The 22,759-nt window shown below is 44.8% G+C and overlaps 1 protein-coding gene across 1 annotated transcript; it reads right to left on the reverse strand.

The window, feature by feature from the left end:
* Window positions 1–10,269: 10,269 nt before the first annotated feature.
* LOC146177068 (cell adhesion molecule 4-like) lies at window positions 10,270–21,551 on the reverse strand. Its single transcript, XM_084581453.1, has 5 exons — window positions 21,446–21,551; window positions 20,516–20,728; window positions 16,811–17,104; window positions 12,728–12,988; window positions 10,270–10,493 (listed from the first exon to the last, which is right to left on the reverse strand). Exons 1-5 carry the CDS (start codon window positions 21,549–21,551, stop codon window positions 10,270–10,272), a joined length of 1,098 nt encoding a protein of 365 aa, XP_084437579.1.
* Between the last annotated feature and the right edge of the window lie 1,208 nt (window positions 21,552–22,759).

Raw genomic sequence — 22,759 nt, forward strand, 5'->3', positions numbered from 1 at the left:
TCTCTTTACAATATTATTGCGCTCCTATACGAGCCGGAATGTCAGCTAAGCAGAAGTGAATTGGGGCTTATTTATAAACAAACCTGGATTCACTTTTGGCTATCTGACCCCCCCCCCATTCCAAGTAAAAAAAAACAACATATATCAGAACATTTTTTTTCTGTGTTACACTACAGCTAACGCTCTAAGTTTCGCATTATATAGTCCTAAACGTCCTGCGAGTTTTGTTTTGTTTTGTAATTGAGGGTTTTGTACGTGCTGTACAGCCTGTCCTGCTGACGTTTCGCATGGTAGAGTGTACTTTTCACGTAGTCACATTCTGCATGGTGGAAAATAAATAACAGTTCAGCAGGCTGTCGCCTTCTAGGTGAGCGCACCTGTCACGACACCTTAGGGTATTGGCGACGTTTATTTAGGGCTACACGTATTTGCAGAGGACATCCGCACTACACGGAGGTATAGAAATTGTATGACGTACAAGGAGTCTGCTATTAAAACAGCTTCTGCACAACGGTTATTGCAAGCAGGCCCATATCGCGCTGGTCTCTATGATCAATATAATGCGGCCACTGCTGAGTGAACGCCCGGCTTGCACACTCATATATGGGATCGGCGAATGCGGTCTACAGGAAAGATTCCAGACCAGCGTCGTCGCTACCATTGGTCGCACAGGCCACAGGCACTATCGGTGTTAGCGTTGCTTTATAAATCGAAATCTATGTGCTCTGCGCGCAGCCTACAACACTGGAAATGAGAACCTGCTTTGAAAATTCTGCATCCACCCACTCTCTTGTAACGATGTCAAATGAAAAGAAATCCCACACAATCGCTTCCTGGTGCGAGTTATCAACTCGGTCGTTGCTGGAGCGGCGTGGCTCCCTGAAGACTTCGGCAAGGAGGGGAGGGGGGGGGGGTGGACAAGCTGCCGATGGGGCACCTCCATCTCTGCGTGGACAAAGCCAGTATGGAGCGCACAGGGACATTGCCGATTACACATGTGTTGTGTACACTCACGTCGGGCGTGAACGCGATCTGCCCTTTCGTCTCTATTTTCGATTAAAGATAGACGCCAGAGCCTCCTCACGGAGGTGTTAATAGACCTAAAGTATTGCTCCTGGTGGTCAAAGTCGACGTCTATTTTCTCATGCCGCATCTGTCGGCTGTGGCTGCAAAGCAATGGGAAAGGAAGAGCGGACCACGCGCTGAAATGGTGACCAAAAAAAAATATAGGCGCTTTGCAGTTCCTTCGAAGTTGATGTTTTTTTCTGCGCTCGATGACCCTGCCGCCGAAGCGGTTTCTTTCCCAGCCGCGACGCATAGTGACTACGGTGGAAGGAAAGCAGGTGCTTCGACGACACGAATGTGCTGCAGTGAGGGAGCGGCCGCTTTCACACTGGACACTACGGCCACCGCAAGAAGCAGCACATGTCCTTGGGGCCATCCTCTCAGACAATTCTGGTGGCGTGCTTATAGAGCAGCGATGCGTGCGCTGTTATTTTTCACTTACATGAGCACTAAATACATAATCTCGATGCATTTCTGTTTTAGGTGCTTACACATAAATATCTTAGCAGGCTGAAGCTTTATTTCCTCTTACTGATCAAATAACTTAATTTTCAAGGGAGGAGACAGACGGGTCGTCTGCTCGAGGAAAAGACGCCCTGCGCCCGCCCCGGCGCGCGCTTTAAAGAACTTCTAACGGATTGCTCTTCGTGTGACACAAAAAAAGAGCAGCGTCATGACATCAAGCCGCTGACAGCAATGCCTCATGGGTGGTGTCAACTTCAACTCGCGTTCAGTTCAGGCGTTCAGTCGTGTCCGACTCTTCGTGACCCTATGGACCATGTCACGCCACGCTTTCCGGTCTCTCACTATCTTCTTAACATCACATAGCTTCATCTGCAATGCCTCGAGAATGCCATTTAACCATCGCGTTCGCTGCCTACCCCTTCTCCGGCGACCCTCAACCTTTCCCAACATCAAATCTTTCTCCAGCGACTCCTCTCTTCTCATCAGATGACCAAAGTAGCTGAGCTTTAACTTTAGAATTTGACCCTCCAATGAGCAGTCAGGGTTTATGGTCGACAATATCGACTGATTTGATCTTCTGGCAGTCCAAGGAACTCTTAAGAGTCTTCGCCAGCACCCCAATTAAAACACGTCAATTCTTCGGCGGTCAGCCTTTTTCACAGTCCAACCCTCGCATCCATACATCACAACTGGAAAGACCATAGCACGGGTTATACGGATTTTGGTTGGCAGACTAATGTCTCTGCTCTTTACTAGGCGATCAAGGCTAACCATTGCACTCTTTCCCAGAAGCAGGCGTCTCCTAATTTCATGGCTGAAGTCTCCTTCCGAGGTAATCTTGGCGCCCAAGAACAGAAAATCTGTCACAGCTTCCACTTCTTGTCCATTGATTATCCAGGACTTGATAGGGCAAGACGCCATGATCTTCGTCTTTTTAATGTTCAATTTAAGCCCAAACTTCTCACTCTCTTCTTGTACGCGCATCAGAAGTCTCTTGAGTTTCACTTTCTGCTATTAAAGGGGTATCATCCGCATATCTAAGGTTGTTGATACGTTTTCCAGCGATCTTCACTCCAGCTGAAGACTCGTCCAGACCGGCCTTCCTCATGATGCACTCTGCATATAGGTTAAATAGGCAGGGCGACAGTATGCAGCCTTGCCTCACCCCTTTCTCAATCGGAAACCAATCAGTAAGACCATGCCCAGTTCTGACTGTGGCCTCTTGCCCTTCATAAAGGTTCCTGAGGAGACAGATGAGGTGAATTGGAACTCCCATCTCTTGGAGAGCTTGCCACAATCTGCTGTGATCTACGCAGTCAAACGCTTTCGCATAATCAATAAAGCAGAAGTAAATGGGTTTCTGGAACTCTCTTGCTTTTTCCATGATCCAGCGAAGGTTGGCAATTTGGTCTCTAGTTCCTCTGCCCTTGCGAAACCCAGCTTGCACGTCCGGAAGCTCCCGATCCACATACTGCTGCAGCCTACCTTGCAGGATTTTTAACATCACCTTGCTAGCATGCGAAATAAGCGCGATCGTGCGGTAGTTGGAACAATCTTTGGCACTGCCTTTCTTTGGAATGGGGATGTAAACTGACCTCCTCCAATCCTGTGGCCACTGCAGGGTTGTCCAAATCTTTTGACATAATGTATGCAGTGTGTTAACAGCGTCGTGGTTGAGGTTTGAAGCAACTCAGCTGGAATAGCATCAATTCCGCTAGCTTTGTTCTTAGCAAGGCTGGCTAAGGCCCATTCAACTTCACTCTTCAGGATGCCCGGCTCGAGATCAGTAATCACAACCGTCCTATGTTGGGTTTGCACATCCGGGTCCTTCTTGTACAGTTCTTCTGTGTATTCCTGCCACCTCTTCTTTATCTCTGAGGCTTCAGTGAGGACCTTGCCTCGTTTGTCCTTTATAACGCCCAGCTTAGCACAGAAGCTTCCTTTGATATCTTTGATTGTCTTATACAGAGCTCTTGTGTTCCTTAATTGGCTGTTGTCCTCAACTGCTTGACACTGTATGTTCAGAAAGGCATTCTTATCTCTCCTTGCTATTTTCTTAAAATCCGCATTGAGAACCTTGTATCTTTCTCTTTCCCCCATACCTTTTGTCATCCTCCTTTCCTCAGCTATTTGCAAAGCCTCTTCAGATAACCAGTTTGCTTTTTTGCATTTCTTTTGCTTTGGAACTACCTTAGTAGCAACTTCTTGCATTATATCACGAACATCAGTCCACATCTCTTCGGGCTCTTTGTCTTCTAGATCTAATTCTTGAAATCGATTCCTCACTTCCACAGCATACTCTAATGGGATGTGATCCAGATCATACCTGAAAGGCCTTCTAGTTTTCTGCGTTTTCCTCAATCGAAGCCTAATTTTGGCAACAAGAAGCTGATGATCGGTGCCACAATCGGCCCCAGGCCTTGTTTTTACTGCTTGTATAGCGCTTCTCCATCTCTGCCGGCAAATAATATAATCGATCTGATTCCTGTACAGACCGTCCGGTGAAATCCATGTGTACAGGCGCCTCTTGTGCTGTTGAAAATGAGTATTCGCTATGGTCAGGTTGTTTTCTTGACAGAACTGTACTAGCCTCTGCCCAGCTTCATTTGGCTCACCAAGACCGAACTTGCCTGTAATTCCGGATATTTCTTCACTCCCGACCTTAGCATTCCAGTCTCCTATGAGAAAAACGACGTCTGATGATGGGGTGCGGTCTAAAAGGCCTTGTAGGTCCGCATAAAATCTCTCAACATCAGCTTCTTCAGCAGCAGTGGTCGGTGCATAGACTTGGATAACTGTTATGTTGAAAGGGTGACCTTGGATCCGAAGTGAAATCATTCGGTCGTTTTTGGGGTTGTACCCTAGCACTGCTTTGCCCATTCTTCTGTTTACTATGAGAGCGACCCCATTCCTTCTCTTGGATTCGTGCCCACAATAAAATACATAATGGTCGCCGGAGTTAAATTCTCCCATTCCGCTCCACTTGAGCTCGCTGATACCCAAGATATCAATGTTCAATCTGTCCATTTCTCGCTTGACGATATCCAGTTTACCTTGCGTCATAGATCTTACATTCGATGTTGCTATGTTATATATCTCCTTGCAACATCGGACTTTCCGGTCGCTTCCCGACACATCCACAACTGAGCGTCCTTTTGGCTTTAGCCCAGCCGCTTCATTCGTCCTGGAGCTACTAGGAATCGCCCTTTGTTCATCCCCAGTAACATGTGGGACGCCTTCCAACCTGGGGGGGCTCATCTTCCAGCGCCATATCGATAATGGTATTGTGACTGGCCATAGGGTTTTCTTGGCAGGAAATACTGGAGTGGGTTGCCATTACCTTCTCCAGTGAATCACAGTTTGTCAGAACTCTCTGCCGTGACCTGTCTATCTTGAGTGGCCCTACACAGCAGAGCTCACGACTTCATTGAGTTTCGCAAGTCCCTCCGCCACGACAAGGCAGTGATCCATGAAGGGGATCAACTCGCGTGGTCTTTTCGAATTCGAATGCAGAGACGCGCGTGCTTTGACCCAATAGCTATCTTTAGTGCAATTTGCTACCGGAGGATGCTCTTCTAAACCTCTAGCAAGAATTCTAGCTGCTCGACGCAGCTGCCTATATTTTTCAAATGATGGAGATCTTAGAAGCAGTTTTCCGAAAATATGCTGTTTACTTAATGATTATCTCATCATCGACGAATCGCGTTCCAATTCCATGCGCTGAGCATAAAGTAAATATAACAGCGAATCCAGTAAATTAATATGTTGTAGTAAGTTTGTGACAATTAAGCAGGCAAAATCGGTCGAAAAATGTTCACACAATCTGAGAAATGCCTCGTAAGCCATTATATGCTGTTGTGGCAGCTGAACAACAACAAGCTGTTACAAACAGCTATTGTGCATAATAAAGTTACCGGGCAAAAAATAAGGGAATAACCACACACAGACGGATAACGAACATCGCACAAGCGCTCACCACCAACTGCTTTATTGCCGCAAAGTGACACCTTATATATGGCGAAAAGAGCATGAAAATATGGGGAAAAACAGCATAACAAAGAACCGACAAAGTAGTACGCACGCGTAGGCAAGAAGCACTAAGAACTGTCAATTTTCTTTCTGTCGTTTGGCAATTGCTTTTCAACAGTAGGCAGCTGCCAGATATTTTACTTGGAGTCATAAAGAGATACGGACAGGGTGCTGATGCACTCACTGCCAAACTTCCTTATGCGATAGGCTCCTATATTAACCCAGGCCGTCAAGTCTTATCTTCTGCAGGGGTCATTACCCACGTGCAAAAAAAGGAGTAGTTGCTATACGATTCGGCGCACACCAAAACCATAAAACGAGGTATGGCATCGTTGTGCATAGAATCTGCGCTCCAAACATCCTGTCAGCATCAAACGAAGCAGAGCTTCAACAATCACATAAGCCGCCTTTCGGCAGCAGGGTTTCCCTATTCGGTCCTTACTACTGTCTCTGAGACCCTCCGACAAACATTTAAGCATGGAACGAAAACGCAAAAGACCACGAGAGGTCCCCTAGGCCTCAGGTTGTGCCCCACATCCACCGAATTTTGCACAACCTTAAAAACGTGGCAAGCAGACACGACGTGGTTGTCCTTTTCTCGGCTCCCAACTAACTGGGAAAGCTGGGCCCACGTATCTGTGATGCCAAAGAATAGGGATGCGACAAAAATCATAAAACTGCGTTTGTAAAGTGTTCCGCTGGAGTGGTAAACTCAATTTCCATGTCATGTGGAATGTTTTGTATCGGCCAAACAGGCCATTTCGTAAATGACTGATTAGGAGAACTCGCCCTAAAATTGAAGAAACGTGATGATCTCTACGCGCGTTTAGTTGCGCATGTAAGTTGCTGCAAAGGATGGGCGGCAGGATTTGATAGGACAAAGGTTGTCGGTAGGTGTCAAGACTGGACGGCCCAGGCTTGTTTAGAAGCCCATCTCATAAGGAAGCTTGGCGGTGGTCCATGAGCACCCCGTCCGTATCTCTTTTTTACTCGGAGTTTGACTATCTGGAAACTGCTTACTGTTGAAAAGACAACTGATAATACAGTAAGAAAATTGACAATACCTAATGATTCTTGCCTACGCGTGCGTACTATTTTGTCGGTTATTTGTGAGGCTGTTTTTTCCCACTTTGTTAAGCGCTTTTCGCCCTATACAATAAAGCAGTTGGTAATGAGCGCTCATGCTGTATGTCGCCATACTGTCTGTGTGTGGTTGTTTCTTTTTTTTTGCGCTCTAACTTTATTATGCATAATATGCACCAACTCGCCCAGGAAGAAGGTTTAGAAACAGCTGTAAATGGCTATCAAATAATCGAATGACGGCATATGTACCAAGGTATATGTACTATGGTAGCGAAGGCTCTATACACGCCGATACGTACAAAAACATGCGGTTCATGGGCTTCACCAACCAATGGAAATTGGGGGGGGGGTCATGACGTTGAATGACGTCACAAATACGTTCATTTTGGCGCAAATTTTAAACACGTATTTTTTTTTTTAAACCTACGCGTTGCATTGACAAGCCTGCATTTTTTGAAGGTTGTTGCCTTTCAACGCGCGCCAACATTTGCCATCTTAAAGAACTCGAGTTTATGTTGTTTACGCCCTTGTTTATAAGCAGTTCCTGCAGCACAATGAAAGTGGTTGGCAAATGTGGCGGCATAGAAAGGCAGCAACACTTCTAACCACAAACTTGCAAATTCATAATGCAAATACTGCTGCAAGTCACGCAAGTACTTTGGCCATATACTTTGTCCTTCAGCAGAGTAAGGTGTGGTCCTGAAACACTGGTGGAACCGGGCAGTCGTGCCGAGTTCGCAACACAGTGTACCAAGCGAACAATTATGTTTTTCATATTCATGGTTTATTGCATCAACCAATCAAATACAGCAGTAAAGCACAACAATAAAAAATGCATGTCGCAGACAGCCCAAATACTAGCGCTGTTTAGGCGGGCTAATCATGTCAATGATTACAGCCGAGGCATGGAAAAGGCTTCAAGTGCCAGCCACAAAACATCAGCAGAAAGGAAACATACGTGCACAGAAAACAAAGTTATGACAGCTGCAATTCAAATAAAAATGTCATGAAAGCAGGTGGATCACGACACACGTGGAGCATAGAGCACTGGGATCACTATTCACATTTAAATTCTTCGGCACAAAGCATGCAGCAGATTTCAAGGCAATTCAAGATTTCACCAGTCCAGATGGCTGCATTAACAAAAGTGCATAACACGGGATCATTATAGCATGCATTGAGTCTGTGTGCAACCCCCAAATGTGCTCACCCGTGAAAGTCAGAAGGGATGCAGTGTAATAAGATACCGATGGTTGAGTCAACGCTGCCGCAATGTGCTCCAGACATACCTTCCTCACTTTGTGCGGGTTCATCTTGCGATAGAGCGCTACGCGCAATAGAATGCTGCAAAAGGACTTCGCGCTGGCCGCACGTCGAAGGGGATGAACCCAAAAAATCACGGCTGTAGAGGGATATTAAATCTCAGCAAACGGCAACAGAGCAGCGACCAGCAAAGACGTCGAAATCTTCGCGAAGGGACACTTTAAGACTTTCGAGCTAAATTTATACGCTTTCCCGGGCACACCAAGGCCCGCACCTCAGCAGACAGCGATAAGAAGCCATTTCGTGCTTCATCAGCTTCGTTAGCTCACTTGCTTTGGTTACCTTTAGTTGCCTACATCGCAAGAACCTAACAAGGCCCGAAAAGTTTCGTCAAGACCGATGCAACATCAAAGGGGCGTGATGAGAGTGTTGCAATATTTAAAAAAAAAATAAGAATGCCTTATAAAATACCTTTCCTCATTCACAAAAAAATTATCAAAATTCCTATTTTTATTATGCGCATTAATAAGTTTTAATTTGTAGTAGTATAATTTCTTAATCTGAGTGATTGGCTCCCCGACCTGTGGCTACGCCGCGGTACCGCTAAACCGCTTTTGGGCCCAGCCTTCTCCACCACTCTACTTCCGCCATGTATGTACCGCGGTTGCTGCGAAGCTTCATATGTCTAGCGGTGCTCGGTAACGCGAAGCAAAATAGTTGTGAAGTAACTTTGCTGTGGTTTTTGGTTTGTGGGGTTTAACGTCCCAAGGCGACTCAGGCTATGAGAGACACCATAGTGGAAGACTCCGGAAATTTCGACCACCAGGGGTTCTTTAACGTGCGCACTTTGAGCAACCTGAGTAACTCTGAGCCGAAACTAGGAGTGCCATGCGGTGCAGGTTGTGGTCCTTCGATTATAATGGTACTGGTTACCTTGAAGGATACCAGCTACCTTCTTATATGCCCCGCACGTACGCGTTTTCTTGTAGTAAAAAAAAGAAAAAAAAAACAACTGCGCACTACAATGCCTTCTCTGGTTAGTCATCCTACATACAAGTAAAATAATCGACTGTAGCATACTAGCTTATAATTTGGCCATACTGTTTTACTGCGTCATAAAAAAAATGCGGAATAAAAGGCGAGCCTTCGGGCTCTGCTGTTCGAAGGCTTTGCCGTTATGTTTATGTCTATGTCGCTACCAAAGAAATAAAAACGACCACCACAGTCATCCCTATTATAACTGACGTGTTTAAAGTGTTATTCCAACTGCGTGGTTAGCTGTTTTAATTTCTTCTCATTGCTCTTTTAGCTTCACCACCCGGATAGAAGCACGATGAGAATAAAATCGAATTGCGAAGCTCGCAGCTGCCCCATGGTGTCTGCATTCCGTTTCTATCCCGATGGCATCTGACAACTTGAGCAACTTGACAGCTGTGGAGGCTCATCTAGGTCTCATACACTGCTGCTTTGAATGCCTCTTACGCGCGCCAACTCGAGTGCCTTCAGCAAATATTACATTACCAAACTATCTCGTAAACGTTGAAGTTTCATATCAGATAAGAAATAATTCACGCTTCCCCCAGTCGAAATATAACCCAGAAGATGGGCAGGAATATAAAGGTACACCACTCCAACAACAAAAAAAGAATGTATCAAGCAGGCGAACGTCCATATGTGTCAAATTAAAGCTCCCGTTCCAGGCGTGCCCATAGAAGTGCCAGCGAAAGGAGCGACGAGAATCGCCCCCTTGCTGCCCCTGGCGGCCGCGTAATGCGTAACCGTCACACTCAGCGGCCGCTCCTCGCTGCTCCATTGGATTACTTCTCTTCAACCGTGCTTGTGACCGTAACGAAAAGCCTACTCACTTCAAGGACCCTTACGCAAAAGGGACATGGCATTCATTTCAGTTGCATGCGGCGAAAAGAATCATCTCTGGATGCATAGTTTATTTTACACAAGTACGCGCTGAAAGGAGACTCACATTTCAGCTAAAATTACAAAACTGTATTTTGCCACGAACTCTGGTTCCACAATGCTCAAACTCAGCCATGTAAACGTCGTAACAAAAGACATTTTTGAAAATTACTTAGGTAGAGCGCAAATTGCCTCTCGTAATCAGAGAGTGTAGAGTCGATCGTGATGGCACCAATTCAGCGTGAATGTGTATCTACAATCTTCAAAACCAATATAATGCTAATATTTGTCTTGAAACGCTACTTAACCACAGTTCGAATGAACAAGAAAGCTACAAGCTCTATGTGACAATGTGCGTGAAGACGTTTCGACGCTTGCATTACTAAATGGCTCGTTTAACGCATTTCCTTGACAGGCCGATGTTGGAGATAAGCAGGCGTGTATAAAAGTCTATGCTGGCTTGGGTACGCTGTCCCGCGGGAAAAATGCTCGTTCGTTTTGGTCCGCTGCCTGGAGGACATCGACACTCTGCCTACCCCGTGCACGGCAGAATCCTTGAAAGAGAAGTCGGCGTCTATTCCACGCCAGGCCACACAAGAGCGTCACAAGGACCAACAGGAGACCCAGGAGGAGCAACAATGAAGCGGAGAGCCCCGTCGACACGGTTGCTTTGCCTGCGCAGTTTAGAGACAAGCCATCATTAATTTCCTAAAACCGCATAGCAAGATGTGCAGCTAAATAAGATATGTTACAATACCGGCATCCACCCTGGATGCTTTCAAATTCCTCCGCCTTTCTCCTAAACCATAATTACTTTCAGTTCTCTTATGACATGAGAAGCAACGATCTCCAGGTATGTTTCTCCTAAAACAGGGTGAAGAAACAACGAAACTCGACCATGAAGAAAAGGTAGAGACAGGAAAGGGTTATTCTGCGATTATTTTATTTCGTCACCGTCGTTCGTTGTCTTCTTCATATCACTACATTTTCAAGATGAGGAAACAAAAAAAACCTCCAAGCTCGTGCACTGACTTTTCAGCATGACAGAACGTTCTTCGATGGCCGATGAAATTGGACGTCGTCTGTTTATTGTAATAGTTGTATTGTAATAGTTGCTGAAACATTGCTATTTATCTGAACGCATTCAAAGAAGATCACATGCCACTTCGAGAGTCTTCAATTGACTTTGCTGTGAATTAGTTTGATTTATTCTGTTCTGTAGGAGCTGGGTACACGCTGCGCTCAAATCAGGTAGGTATGGTATGGATTGTTCAACGGTGATAACCAGCGCATCAGGGAGTAGAAGGTACGAGCTAAGAAGCAGCGAAATAATTTTTTTCTTATTATGATATTCAAGATCTTCAGTTAAACTAATATTCCCCGTCCAGTGTAGTTGTTTCAGTTCTTTATTAAACTGCTACTAGCACGGCCTGCATTAAATCCTGCGACTTTGAGGTGAGTGGAGCAACCGCGTAGCCAATGGCGTTGCACATCAGTGGCAGACAAAGAGAAGTTGCCTGTGAACGCTTTCTGCAATGGCAGAATGCGTAGCTGTTCGGTTCCTCTAATCGCATATTATGAGAGATCACACAGTCTGGGGCGCTCCGGACAGTCCCGGCGAAATCAGTGGATTTGACAGGAAATATGCGTGACGTAGACACGTTTTTTTTTTCAGCCTCTTTTTCCATAGAATACAACGTGAAGCGGAAGAAATGTCAGATACTTAACCATTTCACGAATGCCAACTAGTAGCGTCACCGAGAGAAACAGTGTTCGAAACACGATGCCCCCAGTATCTGGCCCTGCGCCCTCCATACGGGTGGCCATGGTTCTAAAGGCAGATTAGAGGCGTATGCGCACTGGCGAACGTATGCGTTGCATGGCCCAGCGGGTGTACCGCTCTGGATCTGCGACATTAATTCACCGAAGTCCATCAAAAACAGTGCCTTCGCCCACGTGGTACCAAAAAAAAATTTAGCGAAGGTCAACTGTTAAATTATAAGAGGCTTAGTGCAGCAAGCAACAGCAATGAATCTCTTGAGTGTAAATGCACGCAAGCAGGCGATGAAGCACGAACTCTAGAACAACATCTTGTTCGTTTAGCTGACGCTTCACGGAACTCAGATCTGTTATACAAAACAGTATTACCTAGTTTTTCACTGACACCCGCTATAATCCATTTAGCCTCTCCACGTCGAGAAGCATTCAGGCAAGTGTCTGGTTGTTGGATGCGTTGCTGACACGTATTCCGATCATTATTTCGTACCACCGTCAACGATATGTGAATATTTTAGTCCCCAAATAGGAAGCGCCCATACTGCCAAACAGAGACTACGCAATATTTGCCGTCCATTAGCCGACCCTAAACGAAGTGTTCAATACAAAACATATGCGATAGTTGTGTCTTGTGTCTTACAGCAAGCACAAGTTAGCGAAGCACTGTGTCATATTCAAGACATTTTTGTGACTATCGTAACGCTTTCAAACAATCGATTTAAAGTTTACTTTATGCTTGAAATAGATGTTGCTGGAATGCATGGCTGGACCACTGCCTTTTGTCAAAATAGTATAGTAGGTCTGTCTTAGCCCCGGAATCAAAGAGAGTGTTATAGGCGGTAAGATCCCAAGAGTTTGTAATCGGCAGGCCACATGAAAAGCTTGCATTGAGGTAAAACAAACCCTTGTGATGACACTTGTGGAAAGTGGCTCTAATCAATTCGCTTAGTGAAAGTTATAAAGGGTTTATGGCTCATAAGCAACCATGGCTATGATGCGTCTTAGTGGAAGGTCAGCATCAGTTGCTTGAGACGATTATTTTAAAATAGGTGCCTTTGACTGTTCATAAAGCATACGAAGAGAGAAATGTTACAAGGACGCGTTGTTCAAGGCAGTGCTTCTATTCACGCACCCTGTTTTTCGAGAAGTATGAGTCCCACAGGCCGGCTGGATGCTGTGCCTAGCGGGTTGTCAGCAGAGCAAGAGTAATGCTCGAGGCGGCCCTGCCGCTGGCGCCAGCGCAGCACCGTCGAAAGCGGGGCCACATCCCTGAGCGGCTCTCCATCCCGGCTCCAGGACAGCCGCAGCGGAGGCGGGTTGGCGTCTACGCGGCACCGCAGACATGCCCAGCCCGTAGCGGCGTTGCACGTCTCCAGCTGCACCTCGGGTGGGTCTGAGAAAGGCGCCAAGCTGAGTTCACCAAACCAATAATAACAAAATAGCTAAACATGTGCCCTCTTTTTATAGCTAGGATAATGACGAAGCGTTTTATTGTACAATTTTACCTCCCATTCTCGGAAATGTACGTGAAGAACCCAACAGACAGCTCTGTGAAAAAAATACAAAAACAAAATTTAAACCTGAAACTGAACTTGAATCCAAATAGTGTGATAACACACTGAAAATTTTCGCCGGAATTTTATCAAGCAGAAAAGCTTCCTCCCCTTCCAGCATATAAAAACTCACATTGGCAGCAATTACTCCAAAATTTTTTTTGAATGCTCGTGACACTAGTTATTGTTTATTTTTTCGATCCGGCAAACAGTAACTGGTAATAAAAATTGTTGTCGCAGGCATAACCAGTATCAGGGGAATAAGTCTGATGTTACTGACCGAAGTAATTGCACCAAATGCTGAAAGTTTAAAACAGGACATGTGTGTGTATCTTGTGTATTGATGTTATTATCTTCCAGCTATATAAGGCTTAAAAGTGGTTTTAAAGTACAGTATGAATGCTCCAGAAACATGAAACAATGTTTCATGACAATGAATTGAAATTATTGAAGACTAATGCATGTTCTAAATATATTGGGAAATGTTTTGCCGGTCAGAAGTGTGTATTTTTAAACCTGCCAGATATTTGTTTCGGACGTTTGTGCAGATGAGCAGATGAAGGTCGGCAGCATGCACGGTATAGAGCTTGGTGGTTATACGAATAATGACAGGTTTTCTGATCATACGATGCTTTTACCTCGGCCACCTTAACATGATGCCGAGCAGCACAGAGAGCGACATTCAAAGAAGCATTTTTGTTGCGAAATCAACATTACGAGAGACAAAGCGAGAGCTAGGGTAGCCGCAGCTACGCCGTGAAGAGGCACAGTTACGGTCTCCTCGTAAAAAATCTGCCTGCCGTGACATTTGAATTCACGTTACCCCTATGCAACGGGAAGGAGAGGCCAACTCGGGTCGCTCCTTTCATATGGAAGGGTAATATCAAAATCAGCCTGGCAGAACCGTTTGTATTCTCGTTAACCCTATGACACGCAGGCACGTCCATAAGGCTTGCTTGAAGCGTGACTTTATATGTGGGCTGGTAGCTTACGCTCTCAAGTGTCCCCAATAATGTAGCGCCTTACACTGATACGGCGTGATAGGGGAATAATGTAGCAGGCAGAATAAGCGTCTGCCGTGGCTTTCGCAATTCAACTAGGGTTAACCAGAGCTACAACATAAGATATTTTTATGCGCGCGACGATTACCCTACTCTTGGCAACGACTTTCCTTCATCGGGGCCCCTTACGATATTTAACAAGATGAGATCTGCACTCCCATCCCTTCCCAATGGTGGCGGCATGGTGCCCCACACTCGCGCCCAGAACACGGCCCGAAGCCGGCCGTAGAGGTGCCAGCCGTTCGAAGTGAGTTCAAGCATTTGGAATCTAGTCTGTCACTGCGTTTCGGCGTCACCTCATGGCGTTTCCCTCTCTTTAGGAGGTGGTTGTACCGACGCTCAGTGAGCACTCTGACACACACACACTGTTTCTCCTACATTGTTGGCAGGTCAGGCCAGCGTCTCTCCATGGCCGCCTACGTTTCTGCATAGTTTCGCATTTCAATGACGTCCCCGTCAGAGCTGATTAACCCGATAAATGGAGCCCGAATGCGAAATGGGAAACAGGTAGCACCTTGCATATAGCGATCATGTTGGGAGTTACAACGTCTGCTATGTCCCCAAAAATGTTCATCTGTTCATGTTTACATCTAATTTTATTACAGGGAGGCAGTAATTTTTAATCAACCAATTTTAAATCTGTTGGCAATATATTGCAACTTGAAGACTGCTTCATCGAAGGTGAGCCCCGCTTTGAACGTTTGTTAAGCGTCATTGTGAAGGAAATATCTATTGACAAAAAATGCCCTTAGAATCTTAATGAGTTGATTTTCCGGTAATGCACTAATTTATATAAGGGTATTAAAGCCTGCTGTCACTGATATACGTTACCTATAGTACTTTTACATCAATTACACAAATGGTCTATGATTGGTGCATCAGGAATGTGGTGGACTTTATTTCATCAATTCGCAATGAAGAAAAGGCCACTTAAAAAGCAGGCAATTTCGATGGGCGATATGTTGAAGCACACAGTACGGTGAGAAAAATAAAAGCGGGGTTTATCATTTACATTTACGGCCTTCAGTATCACAGCATAATATTTCCACTTAAAGGTACAAAATATGAAAATATTTTATATCAGTTATCTGGTAAATCATGCCTCATAGGACATATTATACCCACATTCCTCACCAAAAAAAGAACACCTGCATACCACCGCATAAATTTATCTTCCATTGATTTTAGAACAGGTTGGAAATTGAACAAAAGGATCACCCCGTATAGACTAGAAAGGGGCTGTATTATAAAAGATTTATGAGCCTCCCAAAGACGATGACCTTAAGTATACGCTTGCCGCCGTTCACATTTTGAAGCCGTAAGTTTGAGAAACGAGCACAACTTGTGTATGTATAGAAGATTAATATTTCTAAGAGGTAGGAGTGACATCAAATATTTTACCGCACAGATCCAGGCTCTTGCTTGATTTGCTCAAGGAATGCGGGGAAATAGACAGGTATGAAAAACAGCGGTTACGTTTCATCAAGCGCTTCCTCGGACCTGGTTGCTATGAAGAGAGGATATTTAACTTATTGCTCCATTCGAGAGCTCTGAAAACAAACAATCTGCCTCAAAAAAACAGAACGCGTCAGAAATTACATACTCGTTCGAGTGAAATAGCAAAAAGCAAGCTAGCGCTCCGATTTCTCATTTGTGGGCCACAATCGCAACAAAAAATAGATGTAGAAAATGCATTTGCTCCGAGGCTAAAAGCGAAGTATGTGCTCCAATACGCCACGCTTAATTTCTAACACTTCAACACGAATGTTTCAAGGTCTGGTCGCCGTCAAATATCAACAAAATCGGTCAGTACGGACATTAGTGGAAGTACTCTAACATTTTAGGACCGCTTAGTGCGTAACAGGGCAATGCGGTAGCGGTGCGTCTGGGTCCGCTGCTCACGGATGGAAGTTTATAAAGACGACGACATGAAGAACAGAACTCGAGAGAGCGGATATTTAGAGCTCCCTCTAACTATTTCGATTCTCCTCTCCTTCAGGGCGAGCGCCAAGGGATATACCTCGAAACCAGTGTGCGATTTCGTTCGCGACTTCATAATTACATCGTGTGGATTCCTTTGCTGAAATGACATTTCATTGCTTTTTCTTTACCTTTTGATTTTTTTTATTCTAGTTTAACAGTCATCATTTTCGAAATACTCCACTCCTTGTTCACATACATTTAAATCTCCATTGCCCCCAGTCGAATTCCTCGCTGTTGATATGTGCTATCATTACTGAGGACATCATCATCAAGTTAACAAACGGGCTGATCGGCGGCGACGGCTATGGCCTATTCCATGCTCGCTTCCCACTTTTCTTTGTGGGAAGATTTCAGTCATAAAGCTTGGTTTTCGGGTTTACCCCGTGAGGTGCAGTCTCACTGAGAATACTACGGACGATGCGTAGTTAATGTTTGGCACGACAGTTTCGTTCTGAACTCTCGAGAAATGGGCCTACAGTGCAAAATCTGTCCCGGCAAGCCTGTTAATTGTAGTAACGCTAACGCCACAAAACATCTTTTGCGCGGCAGGCTCATGTATATAATGTCGTGATAAAGCACATCTTCCTTTTATTTATTCACTGTGCTCGTAATACTCACAGTGTACGTCAAGTCGGCGCGAGTCCTGCACGGCGGGCACCGAGGGCGTCCTGGGGTTGCTCGCGGCACATACCAGTCGGCGGCCGTGGTCTGCCGGCACAGGCCGCAGCGTGACCGTGGCCGTGCTTACGTTGCGGCCGTCCCAGTGCGTGAAGGCCGAGGCCAAGGGGCGGCCACCCAGACTCCAGCGCAGGGAAGCATCGGGATGCGAGCCCCACGCGACGCACTCCAGCTCCGCTGTGACACCGGCCACAAGGGGACCCCGACGCAACAGCAAAGCTTGCACTGGAGCCACTGCGACAGACAGGCGAAAGCATAAACATGCCCGTTTTAACTACGTTCTGGTTCATACCGAGTCGAGAGAGCATATGGGAAGGGCGTTTCATGGAGGCTAAACCTGAAAAACGCATAAATAAACACAGACGGGCAAAAGCAAAAGACGGACACAAAAGTGCTCATTGGCCTGTCTTTTGCTTTTGCCCGTCTGTGTTTTATGCACTTTTCAGGTTAAACATGTCCAACAAACTCACCCGCACTTAGCCATCATAGTGGAAACTGGTTACTACTGGTCTTCTCCGGTGAAGGAATACATTGAAAAAGAAGGCGTTGCATTGCAGGGGTGGCAAAGAATCAGATACTCTGATGTGGATGGGATAACGGAGAAAAAATGGTACAGGAAAAAGGTTCTGTTGAGATCAGTGGATACGGGTGGCTGATGTGCTGTGGATGGAAATAAACCCAATAATATTCATTGAGAATTTGAAGCATATAACTACAAGGGACGAGACATGAAGGAGTAATAAGGCAGTGGAGAAAGCGCAGAAGGAATTGTTTTCATCAGTAGGGGGTGCATAGCACACAGCGAAGCAGGGCTGTCCCATGGTTAATTTCGCCTGGGTCATTTTGTGTGCTTAACGGCAGCTACTATGAAATACCAAATGGCCCTAGCGTATATCTGTCTATCTCACCAGGCAAATTGTTGAGGGGAAGGCTGTACACAGAGTCATGGTCAGTATCATTCCAATCGTGAGCTGCGATGAGCTAACTTAACGTCGATAACATTTCCATATAACATATTACCCATGTCTTTCCTCTGACAGCCCCGGCCTCTATAACATAAAAAGGCGGTTAGTTATACCTGGTGGTTAATAATAGTTATATAGTGCCTACCTCTGCCTTCCACTTACACTGCTATTGTGTTTTCACCTAGAACAAAGAGTGTGAAGAACAATCACGGAGTAGAACAAGTGACCAGAAGAGGTGTTTGAAAGTGAAATTTCGGAAAAGCCGCTGCCAACATTCTGCACTTCCTTTTCATACCTCTAGTTCTCTGTACGTCTCGTTTTTTTATGGTTACTATTCACTGCATACTTGATAATTTGTAGTCTTAGTGGTATTGTTGCTGCACTTCGATAACACATCCTTTGCAATCTGTTGCCCACTCTGACTAGGCCACATCAGGTCTCAAGGATTGCGTAATTGCTGTATTTTCTCAAGCCTACCTAGAAGTATGAAAAGGCCCAGCTGGGGTATAACTTTACTTTCATGCCTCCCCACCAAATTTTCTACTATATCTAGCAACGTTTTCTTCAATACAGTATTCACTTCGTTAGTCCTTCTTATATCTGAGAAGAGTAATAACCGCCTGATAAGACGTAGTTTGCAGCATCAGTAGCTTCGCATACGTCAAGGCAAATAGTTGTGAACCCGTGAACAAGCTATTTGCGCAATTGCTAACAAAATTAACCCGGTTCTTTCTGTGTGAGTGCGGTGCGTGTCTAATTACTTTATTTGATTCCGCTGAGCCATGTACACATTGTGTTGCAAGCAAGGCGCCTGTTTATGGCATCAAAAGAACCCAGTATGTTCCCAAAATATTCAGCAGAGTTGACACGTGATATACCATATATGATCAGATATATTTTATCACCTGAAGTAATATCTTTCTCTTTTCTTATTTTTGCACGGAATGCGCACTTTCAAAAATAAACCATTACCGCGGTGTTTAAGAGTTTATTTTTAAGGCGCTGCGTTTTGATATCGCTATTTTTTCCATTAAAATATTTGATAATATATTCAGCAAAAAAAAATTAGTACCTTAATTCAAATGATTGACTGCTAGTGTTTGCTACGAAATACTAATAAATTGTTTTATCCTGGCTAAATATGGTATTTTGGCTGAACGATGTCCACTTTTTGATAGAAAAGGAGCGGCATGAGAATGCATGCAAAAGATAGAGCTGCACTATGCGCTTCTAATAATGTACATGAATACACACAATGCATCAAATTACTTATCAGCAGTGCGTCCCAACGATTTCTGAACTGCAATCGTTTCATTCGGGTTTGTTTGTTTTTTCTTCATAGATGTCACATGAACTCTTCTCAATGGACATAGGAACAAAGTTAACTTATTCAAAAGGCGGCGAAGCGCTTTACAGCCATACGTACGTCCCAAATAATGGTGCCATGACTGTGTACAATACAAATCAGGAAACGAACATGACGTGCATAAACGATAGGTGCTTTAACTTCTTTTCATCTTGTCTTTAATAAACGTGTCCGAGAGACTGATATTAGCAACGCAACCATCCGGGATATTTGGTTTGCATCATGTACGAAGGGGCAAGCAGAGACGTGAGATCCAGGAGGAGTACACACTACAGCGCAGGGCGTGGATATCCATGAGCTCAACCAAGCACTGTTCACTCTATTTCAGCTGGTGCATTCGAAACGGCTCACTGGTCAATATATATGCATGACTAACTTTAAGTGTGCAGCGGCAGTCAAATGCTGCTTGCGTATTTTTGGAAAACAACTGCAAATCTTGAAGTGTTACTCTTGAGGTAATCCTTTGAGACGCACTGCACGCCGTTAAACCCGCATGCACAAACAGGGTAGTGATTTCACTGCTCTTTCGAAATAAAAGCAATGAATGCATGGATGAGTGGAAAACAACTGGCGGCGGATTAATAGCTTTAGTGACTAATTTATTACTTCGTTTATTTGAGGAAAAATTAAGCTGCACAGTTTCCATTTATATTTTTTAATAAGCGTTATGTTAAGGAGGTTAGAGATTTTCCAATGTATGAAATTATTTTCTCTAGCCGACCCAAATCTTCATGGGCACCTACGAACAGGTAGTTTCGTTTTAGGGTGACGTATAGGACCCATCTTCCTGCACCCATTCCCCGAATGCAATGAAGGCACATCTCGACCTAAAGGTTGATCGTAGAGCGTTGACCTAAACCAACGTTCTTAAAACGTTGACCGAAACTTGGTCTCGGAGGGCCAGTTAAAATCAAAGTAGGCACACTTATATAAAACAATTGCTAGTCTGTTTTATTACACATTAAATTTGACGAGATTACTACTTACCTGTGATGATTTCCAAACTGTACTTGATTTTTCTATTTTCGTGTCATACGTGTTTAATTTCGAAAATAGAGCAGCTTCATTAGCACCAGTATACGTTGTCCCCACCTTCGCGGTTACCAGAACTCTCATTCTTAAAAGCGGATGTCATTTTTTCGACACCTCCATGATCTAGACTTAACGAAATTTAACGAGGGTAACAAGAAACTAGGAGTTAGACGCTACTTTACCCTTCATGCATCGGTATCCTCCTCAGATTTAGTCGATACCGAAGCAGCCAGGCGTACCAGTCCCTGAACACTAATTCCACAGCCTAGTCAGCGTGCTCACGGAATAAGTCCAGTGTGACGGCGGTGGAAGCGGCGCCGGCTACGGGTCGGCTAGCCGTGCATCGCAGCTTCAATCCCTGGTGGCGTCTCTCCAGAGCTTCGATGCGCAGCATGGAACCCGTGCTGCTGGAGAGCACCGCAGTCCCCGCGGCAGCAGAGGAGGAGGGCCCCCATTGGTCCTGCTGCAGCCAACGGATGCGGGCACTCGGGAACTCTGCGGACGCCACCCGCCCGTGCGTTAGGGGGGTGGAGAGGGGAAATGGTCTTCTACAAGAGCATCAGCCGTGACTATTTGACAGCGATACAACTTCTCTGCCGCAACTGTTTTCTCAGTAGGATCTCTGTGGCCTCTATAAATTAACTATGAAATAAAAATAACCACACATACTGTAACGTTAAGTGATCGATCTATCGTATTTCTGGAACATAATGCAAAACGATGGAAATAAGGAGAAATTTTAAAAAAATTTGAACGAAGGTTGGCCCACCCTATCAAAAGTCTCTTCATTACAAAATTTATACAGTACACTGCACACAGTTACGCAAAATGCGGACCACATACGATATGCGATTGCGCATAAATTTACAAAAAACATGCAGGATATACGATGAAGATGCGAGATATATAATCCTTATGCTCGTATACACTCTTGAACATACTTTGTAAGAGCAAACATTACTAATAGCGTCTTTGCGAAAACGAAGTCTAAAAGTTGAGCCAACGCTCGGGGCAACACCACTGCTATGATTTAAAGACCCCGTAACATCATTTCCCTTTTACTGTCTCCGTCTCCCAATAAAGAAATGATATTCAGTGGGCGTGGGTAGAACACTGCGTGCAATGCGATGCAGCGTGCCGGGTGGTCTTGGTTATGAAGAAATACGCAACATAAATAACACAACCTCACATACCTCTCTACTTAACCCATACCTTCTGGAGGGCTACAATACAGCTCCAAAGATTCTCCCTGCACCAGCGAACCGAGCTTCGCTCCGACGACGTTGCCATCCGCGTCGGTTATCGTTGGTGGTGACATGGGACCTGAAAGGTCGACCCGAGGCTAATTGTTGTGTTTGCTTTTAGAAGACACACGAAAAATGCAGAGCTTTAAGCTCATAAACTTTCTCGACCACATGTGCACCACAGCGACGGCTTATAAATTTGTTTGGAATGTTCCCCGCGGAAGTGAACAGCGATGGCTTAGTTGCCCTCCCATATTGAGTAATATTCACATTCAGCATTTGTGATGTAGAAAAACAGAGTGATGGCTATTTAAAAGGAATGCTGCCACTTTTGACAGTGGTTGCACTCAATAACAGGTTCAAACTTTGGAGACGCAGTAAAAACATTTAGTTTCAGATGTCGTTTTAAGAGGTTTGTTTTATTTTTAGGTATACGCGAATGCAAAATTCGTTCAGCGGGCAACGAAAAGTGAGAGCGAAATTTTCTGCTACTACAATTAAACAATGTTACTGTGCGATCGAGTTCCGGCTTATTGTTTCCTTCGCCCTAGTGTTGAATCAGAAAAGCGCCCATTTCACAGCTATCAGAATCGATTTGGACCAGTGCAGTTTTAATGCGCATGATATATGGTAATCGTATTTGGACATGTAAAACTTTACCAACTGGAAGGTTATAGCCTTGTATTAGTTGTTCTGGGTAGGTGTAGGGGCTCTTTAAAATGCTTTATGAAGACCGAGTTAGCAATATTCAACATAATTTTGCGCTGGCGCAAAAGGTATTTCAAGGAGCTATGCAAGCTTCAGGACAGACTATTGGAATTGTAGTGAGCTCCTGCATTGTCCCGAGCACTATTCGAAACACTTATATAAAAATAGACATGATTATCTACAGGGTACACTCTTTTGAAAACCCACCTATCACTTGGACGGCGTAAGAGCTCCATCGTCCGTTGCCCCACAAGCACTGGTAGCACGCCGAGTCGGCCGACCCGAGCTGCGTCAGCTTCAGCGAGGATCCGTTGACTGTGACGCGGCCGTGTTGTTGTGCTGTTATCACAGGGTTCCCATCCTTACCGGTCGCAGAAAATGGTAGAAAATTAATGAATATTTTATGCATCTCCTTGATTTCAGTTAGAAAAGGTAACTTCCAATTTAAAGCGCGTTGTCAGGCGTTGTCTGGCAAATCTTAACACTATTTCATACCGTACAAATACTTTGATTTGAAAGCCTTTGGACAGTGTTATCTTCCTTGCATTAGTGACTCGGTTACAGAGCAATGTAG

The sequence above is a fragment of the Amblyomma maculatum genome, chromosome 10 (assembly GCF_055883805.1).
Source record: "Amblyomma maculatum isolate TAMU_Amacu chromosome 10, ASM5588380v1, whole genome shotgun sequence".
Lineage (NCBI taxonomy): Eukaryota > Metazoa > Arthropoda > Arachnida > Ixodida > Ixodidae > Amblyomma > Amblyomma maculatum.

Coding starts and splice junctions, on each gene's coding strand:
- LOC146177068 (XM_084581453.1), bottom strand. CDS start 21,551: ATGTCACCACCAACGATAACCGACGCGGATGGCAACGTCGTCGGAGCG. Junction 17,105..20,515: donor CGTCACACTGGACTTATTCC/GTGAGCACGCTG, acceptor TGTCTGTCGCAG/TGGCTCCAGTGCAAGCTTTG. Junction 12,989..16,810: donor GCGCCGACTTGACGTACACT/GTGAGTATTACG, acceptor CGCCTTTCTCAG/ACCCACCCGAGGTGCAGCTG.